This window comes from Egretta garzetta, unplaced genomic scaffold (assembly GCF_000687185.1).
Source record: "Egretta garzetta isolate BGI_Z169 unplaced genomic scaffold, ASM68718v1 scaffold368, whole genome shotgun sequence".
Lineage (NCBI taxonomy): Eukaryota > Metazoa > Chordata > Aves > Pelecaniformes > Ardeidae > Egretta > Egretta garzetta.
This window is the reverse complement of record NW_009260684.1, coordinates 3,400,473-3,411,190: the sequence shown is the minus strand read 5'-3', so window position 1 is coordinate 3,411,190 and position 10,718 is coordinate 3,400,473. Positions and strand designations below refer to the sequence as shown.

At 40.4% G+C, this 10,718-nt stretch overlaps 1 protein-coding gene across 3 annotated transcripts in view; it reads left to right on the top strand.

The window, feature by feature from the left end:
- EYA3 (EYA transcriptional coactivator and phosphatase 3) overlaps positions 1-10,718 on the top strand; it is a 72,328-nt gene that overhangs the window by 25,179 nt on the left and 36,431 nt on the right. For 2 of the 3 annotated variants that reach the window (XM_009645841.2, XM_009645840.2), the window contains exon 2: positions 8,288-8,382. In XM_009645841.2, the coding sequence (XP_009644136.1) occupies positions 8,350-8,382 (33 nt within the window). In that variant the 5' untranslated portion in view covers positions 8,288-8,349. Of the gene's footprint in view, positions 1-7,395; positions 7,474-8,287; positions 8,383-10,718 lie in introns of those variants that run through there. The other variant, XM_035901286.1, reaches the window with a different exon arrangement.

Sequence of the window (10,718 nt, the reverse complement as noted above, 5' to 3'; positions counted from 1 at the left end):
TGCTGCTGCTGCGGCTGCGGCTGCTGCTGCACGCTGGGCTGGGCTAGGCAGACCATTTCTCTGACCCAGTAGGGTGCTTCTGTGCTCCCACCTGCCTCTGCCAGCAGGACTTATGCTGTGTGAAGCAAATGTTTTAATAAATCTGCTTAATTAAAGGCAGTGGCTCTTGCTGAGCAGCTGAGCGTTGAACACCACCATTTAAACTGGTTATTCCCCAGTAAAAAATCTCAAATATCCAGTACTTCTTTATTTAATTTTTTTTTTGAGCAGGTTACTCTAGCAACTGTTGTTGCTAAGACACAAATAGCTACAGATGTTCTCAGAACTGATTGCACCATGATAAATACCATGGCTGCCTCTAATGCAAAATAACAAAAGAAATAAGTAAATTTACTGTAGTCGCAACCTTTTTAATAAAATTGTGATGAAAGTCGAGTACTGAAACAGTTTCTCTAATAGAACTACAAGTTAATTTCCTGGTAGCTTCTGGGGGTGGCTATGTGACTTTTGGATATATGTTAGTGAAATCTTTTATTGAAAATAAAGTTTAGAGCTGCATAATGTAAATAATTCCTTTTTTGTGGTTAATAGGATGCAGATTTGCTGTCTGACTGATAGAGGACTAAAAATTTCAGTCTTAAGGAAATTTGCTCATCTGAATGTGTCTGAGGTGGCTTCTAGAAATAAAGGCAGCATGCTCTGCTGTTTGAAAGTTTGTTTTAAAAAGCTTTTAAGAGAAACAGTGATTTTTCCGCCAGAGCTGCAGCTCTAGAGATTTGCCACCCCTTTATCGGTTATCTAAACCACAAAAATGTATGTGAGCCTCAAGATACTGGGTATCTTATAATTTGTGGTCTTCAGAAAAAAATCCCTTAAGTCTTAGGGCAAGTTGAATCCTCATGAGCAGAGGACGTAATCAACTTTTCTACGTTTCTTAAATGTACATAAATTACTGTGCTTTGATTTGTAACTACAAGGTTCATAGCAGTTTTGTGTTCTTGTGCCATGTGAGCTATGCATGTTAGATCTATCTTGAAGAAACTGCCGACTTGTTTCTCAGCTCAGTGGGAGTTGTTTTTCTCGAGGATGAAGTTGTTATTTCCAAATTTTCCTTTGTGAAGACAGTTATTTTTCCCCATTCAAAATTTCCCTGCTGTGTTTCAAAATCAAATTTAACAGAATTGCATAAGAACTGGGAAACCAAGCTGCGTGTGTGTCATTGTTCAAGCAAAGTGAACTGCAGACAGCCTCAATGTTGACAGCCCTTCAAGGATTTAAAAATAGCATGAAAATTCCTACTAATGAAATCAGCACTGCTTAGGGCCAAACTAGATTTGTATTACCACATTTAGTTTCAGTAATTTTCTCACTTTATAAATACGGCACAATTTTTTTTTCCATTTTAAGATTATGAACTTTTAATCAAACCATGATTTTTCAATCCCACAGGACTGTGTTTACAGGCTTGTGATGGCCACTCGTACCTTCAAAAATAGGGCATACAATCTGCCTTCCTCATAACCTCTCGTGTGTTTTATTCTGAGTCTTCACCGGTTAATGAAGAAGGGAAGAGAGAGCACAGAGAGGGAGCAGTAAACAGCCCAGCAGATCTCACGGCAAAGGTTGTTCTTTGGTATTCTTCACCGCATTTTGCAAATACCCGTGCATGTTGTAAGTGCATATCTGGGTGTGTGGGTGTGCGCGTGGAGAGTGAGAAAAAGAGAAGAATAGCGGAGTATAAATCTTTGCTGTGAGAGCCGCTGGATTTGTTAAAGATAGGAAATCAGCATGCTGGTGTGTAGCACGGCTTTCATTCATTAACTCTCCCATTTTTTTTTAAACGGCTGCTCTCTGCTGCTGAAACAGGAAAATAGTACAGAACTGTACTTAGAAAAGGGGTGAATTAACAAAACAAAGTTTGAGATTTGGTGCCTTGATTTTAGAGGGAATTTTTAAGAATTGTTTTGGAGAGCAGGACTGTTGTCTGGGGAGTTGATTGTTGATAGTTTTAGAAAGTAGGATTTGGTGCTGTCACAATTTGAAGTTAGAAACCAGAGTTCCTTTTCCCTGTTTACCTCATTTGTATTTTCAAACGCTGGAGTAACATGCCTATTTTCATCTGCTTGGCAGTCATGGGATGACTATCAGACACTGAATGTGCAGCCTTAATACCGTATTTATAAATGAACTTGTGAGCACCATGGGAAGGAGATAATTCACTGTGTTACTTGCAGGTCTGCTTGTGGAAGGAACTGATTTGTATGAAGTATTTCATTCCCTGGTGGAGGAGGAAAGCCGGATGGGCCCCTCCTCTTCTGCTCGCCCCTGTCTTTTTCTGCATGTCACAGCGTATTAAATACTGCAACGCTCTTTTTTTTAAAGTAGCTTTGAAGGTTTTTGAGTTTGTGTTCAGACTCACCAGATAGAATATTTGACACACCCAGGCATCTATTTACTCATTCATTTTGTTTGCATCATTGTGACGGTACAACTTTATAAAGAGTTTTCATTGTCTTGTTTTTGCCTTGAAGGAGGGAAAAATGGGGCTTAGTACACAAAACAGTTCAATTCCTCACAGCTCCTAAAGGGGCTGTTTCATTACATGGACCAAACTAGGAACCAGGCTGATGCTGTCATTTCCTGCCATCTTTAATTAAGCTGTTTAAAAACAAAATGGGAGATTCTCCAAAACTTCAGAGAATGCCTGCTTTTGCCAAATCCTCATGGGAGATCTTGTAGGAGTGGGCAGCGGGCTGGGCTTGCTGGCTCGGTGTGGTCAGAGTGCTAGTTTGGCTGTGTTGAATATCAAGTTGGAAATATTTCAGCAGCTTAGCTGATGAAGTATTATCGCAGTTGGATATGGGAATGCTGAGATATGGGGAAGAATAAAATTGTAAAACTCCTGTGGAACACAGAGGTGATGTCTGTACACCTGCGCATACCCTGATGTGGAGGGGCAAGGGTTGCTGCCGGCATGGGAGATGTCTGATAGCATATTTTGCCTGAAGATTAAAACTTAAGTCATAAACCTTTAGAATAAAAAGCACTTGGTATCTATGCAGTGCATAATAGTGTCACTATGTGTGTCTCCTCTCTTTTTGTATTTATTTCTTTGGATGTTTTAAATTAAAATTTTTTAAAAAAAAAGGGTGGAGGGGAGATCCACCATATACCGCTGTGCCAAGTTCTGCTCTTCTCTGACGGAAGTGGTTTGTCACATGGTGAGTGGCATGGAGTAAAAGCATATTGCAAGGAAAAACCCTGCTCCGGTGGGATGATGGCTTAGATCCCTTTGGTTGCACTCTCCAATCCCATAGTGTAGCAACATGGGACAGATGACCATGGAATGCTCCACGGGAAAATACGGGGAGTTTATACATATTGCATAGTTGCATGAGTGTTAGTAGTGCTTAATTCGTACATTCATTGCTATTCATGGTAAGGTGCTGGCCCTTGAGTAAATGGGGAGTGGAAAGAACTGTATAGATTATATTATGATGCATACAGAACATTTGGTTTTAACTTTCTGTTTAATAGATACAATTTCATTACCCTAACTAAAGCTTTGTTCTTAGCGAAATAGTGGCTATTTTAAAGTAATATAAAACTAAATTCAGACAGCTTTTTTTCCAATCAGTATAATTACTGCTTGTTGGTTTTATCGCTGTATCCTTGACTTTAATTATTTGCAGCTTGGGAGAAGAACTGTTCCTCAGGCAAAATTTTATATTCAAAGCCAAGGCTGATGGGCTTGAGAAGAACAGAATGAAAGCAACTAGCAGTCTAGCCTGATGCTACTGGCAGGTAGCTTTCAGAAATTATATCCAGAGTATCAAGTTCAAGAGAGTATGACCAAGCTAGACTTTGCATTTAAGGATTTTTCAAACAGGATTTAGTGCAAGAAACTGTACATAGCTTGCCAGCCCTTTTAATAGGGAACTATTGGCATAGCGATCTTGTGCAGAACCGAAGGCAGGCAATTGATCTGTGAGATTCTGCAGTCCATTCCTCTGCTTTCATGCTTTCTGTTTTGAAGTTTAGATAATGTATCTCCACAGATTGAACAAGCAAAATAAAACGACGTGCAAAACACCTATCCTTGATATTTTACACTCTTGGTGTTCTGTGCAAGTTGGAATTAAACCAGGATGGCTGTTCAAAACAAGTCTAGATTAAATAAAAAATGTTGTTTAATTCAGATACTACAAAATAATTTTCATCAGACCAATAATGAAAACCACCCCATAAAGGGAAGAAAGTATGGTATTTTGCTGGTTTTCCAAAGTGTAACTCTTGACTCATTTTTCTGGATGTTTCTTTCATTGCTGCAGCTCATTTGATGCCTGGTTTGCACACTCAGTCACACTTTATACGGGTTTTCTCATTCACATGCCTAGTGGCCCATAGAAGTATTCTCACCACCAGAATCTGCTTTTCAGACCTCCCTCCCTCCCATAAATAGATATACAGGTGGAAAACATGGCCGTACCCTGGCTGCCCCCAAAGCTGTTAATCACCGATTGCTTCTCTTCTGAGGTTACCAAGTGTCGGTCACCTTTGGGAAGCTGTGGCTTTGCATGGGACAGGGAATGGGACCAACAGCGGTCGCTGTTCTCCTGCCCAGCAGTTGCATTGGCACCCCCTGTCATGGCTGCAAGCGCAGCGGTTTGGATTCTATGGACCCGCAGATATCGAAGATCTGCTTTGATATCTTTTCTGTGGTGGTCACTTACAGTTTTAAAATGTTCCACAATAGGAACTATGTGATAAGCTTATCTGAGGTACAGTTGCCTTGAGTTTTATATAAGTTAAAAATCTGATTTTGAGATTTGAGATGCTGGAGGAAAAAAAAAATATCAGTAATGTTTATCTTTAGTTGTTAAAAACCAACTTTGTCCATGGCGAGCTGCTTGCTGAGTAAGATAATACACTGAGGTGGCTCAAGCTGAGCAGGTGCAAGGCGCTGGGTTTGTTTTTTGGAAACCCAAGCCCTGGGCGGTGCATCAGTGCGTTCCTCTCCTCCTGGGCGAGGAGGCGGCTCCCAGCACCCGGAGGTGCTCGGGGCCTGCTGGAGGGCTGGGTGGGCTGCCCTGGGGTACAGCTGCCCGGGGGCTGGAGCCAGCTGATGGGCAGCGGGGGTGTTAGCCATGCCAGAGGGTGCTGTTAGGAAAACTGGTGCGGCTGGAGCAGCTGCTCCCTGGATCCTCTGCCCCGGGGTTTCTGTGCTGAAGCTGTCAGCAGCTTTGCTTAGCCTTTCCCTGCAGGAGGAGAGAGGCAGGCAGCTCCCCTCCCCGGCTGTCCCCTGGCAGAGGTGATGGCGGGGAGAGGCTCTGGCTTTGCTCTGGCCCAAGTGCTTTTTGTGCCCGGTCATGAGAAGTGTCACTGGTCTACAGGAGAACTTGGCAATGGGGTGGGTGATACAGGTTGAAAGGCTGGAGAGCCTTATGCATATCACTGTGACTTTATGTCCTCTGTTTTGCCAAAGCAAAACATACACAAGGTGGTAAGATTAGGGTTTCATTTACTACGGCTGTCACCAAAGAGGGGTATCCCCCTGCCCCGCTTGCATGCACCGCCTGTTCCCCGTCCTGCTGGCCCCCCCCAGTGTGGGGCTGTGCGAGGCCAGAGCTGATCCCACTTAAAGCAGCTTAGCAGAAAGCTTGTGCTTGCATGCCTCTTTTTTTTTTTCTTTTTTTCTCTTTTTTTTCTTTTTTCTTTTGTTCCTTAGAAGAAGGTCAGATCCCAGATCCAGGCTGCTGTTCAGCCACACAAGTGCTTTACTGCCCGCAAAGAAAGGGGGGTCAAGTGAGCAAGAGGGGGTTGCTGGAGGTAAAGAGGGGCAGGAGCTTTTCTTTCAGCAGCAGCTTAAACTGTGGTGTAGGAGGCCTTTGCTGGAGAGAGACCCCATCGCTCCTAGCTAGTCAGGTGTATTGGTTAGGTGCGTCCCCTTCACGCTGAAATGCGTGCTGCTGCTTGTTCTGCCTGCTTCTGTGTAACAGCAGCTACGAGCACTGGGTCTTCGCGAGATGACTCCTGCCCAAGCTGCGATGTCTGGAGGTGTGGAGTATTCTCTAGAAGAAAGCGAGAAGCCACCAGAGTTCAAGTTTTCACTTGCCATCTAGGCAAGCGGTTACTGCTCATCTGCTCTAGTTCATTCATTGTCTTCCAGGTGCTACACGATGCCCTACTCATTTGGGGAGAGCGTTTTGTTCACAAGAGTCACTAACGTATTCTGACATGACTCTGGTAATCTTTTTGTCTTTCCAATTATTTAGATCCTTCTCAAAAAACAAAATGAAAGAACTGCCCGCAGGTTTTAAACGAAGTGTGGAGTGGGAAGTTACTTCTGTATGGATCACAGCGTGATGTGAAATCTTTGCCATACTGAGGAGTTTAGTTTGGGATTTTTCTAAGAAATTACACAGCAAACTAGTGTCAAATAGCAAAAATGAAGGCCAAGGGACAGGACAGGACCCCTTGGTATCGATTTCCAATATTCTTGATGTTGGCCATTGTACTCCGCACTCCTATTCATCATCTTTGAATGCCACAGTTTCTCTTAAGTCTTGATTTTTCTCTGTTATTCCTACAAAAAGTAAAAAGGAAAAGGTTTTATATTTAAAATAAAACCAATTAAAACTGATGGAGGAAAAACTGGAAAGGCGACAGTAGTACTTTGTATTGTATACTTTCTTCTGTGTGGTGTGGATAGGGTCATTTCAAAAGAACCCGAGTTATTGAAGAGGCTTATTGTAAATTCAGTTGATTTACAGTTAAGGCAATAAAGGTAAGTAGCTTTGATTAGGGGAGGCAGCCTTGGAAAATACTCAAACCCTCAATGAAGTTTTACCCTGGAATATGCGATACACCCTGGCATGTAAGACCTTTACCTGTCCTCAAATAAGGGAGAAGAAATCCTTTGTGTTTTCATGGTTAATATGAAATTATTCCAGGCTGCAGAGCATCCCTGTGCTCGGCACGTGGTGCTCCACAGCAGGCTGGCTGCACGTGCTTGGAGTTTAAGTAGGTCTGGCAGGGGCCAGGAGGGGGAAATAGCAGTTGTTTTCAGGACACCAGAAAGTTGTTTCTGTTAACTTGTTTAGTCAGTCTGCATGGGGACAATTTTTTGATGTGAAGGTGCCTGAACGCCTCAGACACGATGGGAAAACAGAAAGGCATAGAGGAAGCAGAGCTGGGGAAACGGCGTCTTGCATTTCCACTGAGATTTACAGCAAAACTTTCACAGCTGTGGAGGCAGGAGTAGATTGTACCTCAGGCAGAAAGTCACTCGTTTAATTTCTTCCAAACCACAATGTGTTTTTCAGTGTTTCTTCTAATTTCTGTAATCCACTTAGGTTCTGCTCTGTGTGCAGTAATGCACACGTGTGCGTATGGAAGAGCCAGCTCTGCTGGGACGGAAGAGCTGGCACCTACTTGCTTTTGGTGCAGTTGAGGTGGAGCTGGTCTGAAGAGGTTAGGGTTTGTTTTTAATAAATTGGCTCTGAAATGAGAGGGTGAAAGAAGAGCAATCAAACGCATAGGTCACGCTCTTCATGGGCGTTTGTTGGGCATAGGGGGAAGCTGTGGAGGACATGTGCCTTTATATTTTGCCCAGCCAATTGCAAAAATTCATCAGGTTATGAAAATAATTGCAAAATTTCCTTTTCATGGTTTTAAGGCTTTGGAAGAAAACAGCTCTTTCGAATTGTATACAAGATCTCTATGTTAAATGCTACTGGGTTACTTAGCTTCCAAAATAAAAATTACTTTATAAATTTTCATCAAACTTCTCTTTTTGAAAGGTGCAATTGAAATAATAAACTTGCTTTGTGGGTTTGGCAATAAACAGTACTGCATGTAAATACATTTAGGTGTACAGTGTTGTCCTGATTTTTTTTTGTTCGTTATATAAATGTTCTAAATTAAAACAGGTTAGATTGAATCACACTGTTTACTGACCTAGTAGACCAGACTTGATCATTTAAAGTGTCTTTAAAATCATGGTGCACATGTCTGATTGATATATTAGCTTCTGTAGTCAGTATGGTACAAGTAAATGATGTAGAAATGTGCCACGTGCGTAAAAAAAGTCTGTATCTTGAAGCTTAAAGCTAAATCCCTTGTTTATGAAATCTTTCCATATATGAATTTCGTCTTTTAATTGGGAGATGGCAACACGAGTTTAGAAAGCTTGTGGGTGGAATGTATAATAATTAATGTTCGCTGATAGCCTAAATGATAAGCCCCCCAAAAAGTACATAAAGCTATGAACACCTTCTTTTGACAGGCTTTGAAGATTGCTGAGGAACACACGATTTGAATCATTTCAGCATTAAAATAGTAATACCCATGGAAGAGCCACAAGACTTACCCGAACAACCAGTAAGTACATTTAAAAAGGCTAAAAATGAGCATATAAAACAAATTGTTGATCTCACAAATTCACTATACAGTTATTTTAATTAATAATGGAAAATAAGTCTTATGCTTAGTATATTTATCTGGAGGTAAAAAATCATTTTGCTGTTAGCAAAATGTGTCATACATTTGATTTACTATAATCGTACAGGCAATAGTAATAAAAGGAACAGTTGTGTGTGCTTAAACTTTGTAATGTTTCTGTGTAAAATAATTACTTGTTATGCTCAGAAAACCAGACTGTTTCAAGCCTGTTCTAGAGAAATTAAAATTCACTATTTTGATGACAGCATCATCATGATGGTTATTACAGTGTATACAGTTGTTAATTCTTCTTTTACTTGAGATCTTGAAAAGCTCCCGTGATCCATCATCTCCACAGGTGGAAAGCATTTTTTTTTAATTCTTATTTAATGGTGTGTTCAAGTAGGGAAGCATGTCTTAAGTTAAAAATGGCTGTCCAGACATCTTACATATTTGCAATAGTGTCTGTATTATCACTAACTGATAATATCACATCACAGGAGTTTTGGGTAGAGCGATTATTAATACAGTCTGATATAAAGTTAAATTTGTATATCTAAACATAATAGCATAGGAATTAATAAAAAAAGGTGTGTATTAATGTTCTATTCCCAAATTAAAACTGATGCAAACTCAACAAGAAATTGCCAGGTTACCTTGAGAGTGAAACTTATTTTAATTTTGGAGACTTTTTCAAATGCCCACAAAAATAGAGTAATATGCTGAGGGCAAGCTGGTAATGTTCTCATTGAAAAGATTTTGATGCATTTTAATGTGAGAATTTTATGTTCTTCAGTTAACTAGTTAGAAAACACATTGTAATCTCATTTATGTGATGTTATGACATAAGAACAAAGTTGAATGAAACGGAAATGTAAATTTACATTTGTTCAAAATATTGCTTGACACCACATGCAGTTAGGGGCCTGAGTCAAGATGCCCAAAATGTGAAACTAATCAGCAAAAACATACAATTTGCACTTCAGATATTTGTAGGATTTAAAAATGAATTAAATGTGTGTATTTAAAAAGGAAATATATGTAATTACATCATTATGTAATCAAAACTGTCTTTTTAAAATTGTATTCTTCAGAGCATGAGAGGGTACAGCTAATTTTCAGTGCAGGAAAGCATCCTCTCTAAGAAGATTCTGCTGTAATTTTCAGCTGAAGATTTTCTTGGTAATTTCTTTTAAGTATCCTATCCCAGCCAGTCATTCTGAGGCAGAATACGAGACTACATTGATCCCAACTCGTAAGTCAGGTGGTATTTTGAGTATAGCAGCAGTTCTTGAAGGAGGAGATTAAAAGAAGAATCTTTTTGGGTTTTTGTAGCGAGACCATTCCTGAAACAAGTGGATTTTCCTAATAAAAAAACTTGAAGTCAGCTTTGCAAAATCCTGTTGGCCTAGTAGCCCAATTGTAATATTGTACAAACTTTTTTTCTTTCCCAAATGATTTTGCTTTACTGGGAACAAGATTAATGTGTTCCTTCAAAAAATAATGTTAATGGCAAACTGAATGGATAACTGAAGCCAGAAAGGAGCCTGTAAAGAAGTCATCAGGCTTTGAGGTCAATGTATTTTACTTAAAAAAAAAAACAAAAAACCAAAAAACCCAACCAAACAAAACCAAAAACCAAACAAAAAACCAACCAAAAAAAACCCCAAACCCCAAAAAACCAATCAAACCCATTTTCTTGTGTTGGTGTTGACTGCTGGGAATAATGGGTCCAAATGTACACAGTGTGTCTGCCTGCCTAAATGTGTCTTCTCACCCCCTATACTGCCGCCCCGCACGCTACACAGGCTTTTGTCCCTGTTTTTTCGATGTTTCTTCCATTTTCAAGTCTGAATTAGAGTGGAAAAGTTGCTGTGCACACCGCAGTGCTAGAAAACAGACACAGGCATGGGAAATAAGAGAGCAAAGGGAAGTCTGGGGGGAAATGATCGAAAGTGACCTCCAGACCTTCTCATGACAAAAACCTTATTAATTTATGGTAAGTTATTAATCTGCATTAGTTTTTAGAAGTAATCCTGTATAGTAATCTCTCACTTATTGAATGCATTGTGGATGCATGCAGTTGATTTTTATAAGACTTTATTTAATCCTTAATGCTAGAAAATGACAAAAATCTTTTTATAGGGGATGGTGACCTTGTGTTACACTCATTGCATACATCCACTGGGTTGCTCTGTTTGGAATGACTTCTCATATCAGACAGCAACGGCAAGCCAGAGGCAGTAGTAGGGAGAGCATGGTGTTGGAAAGGACTC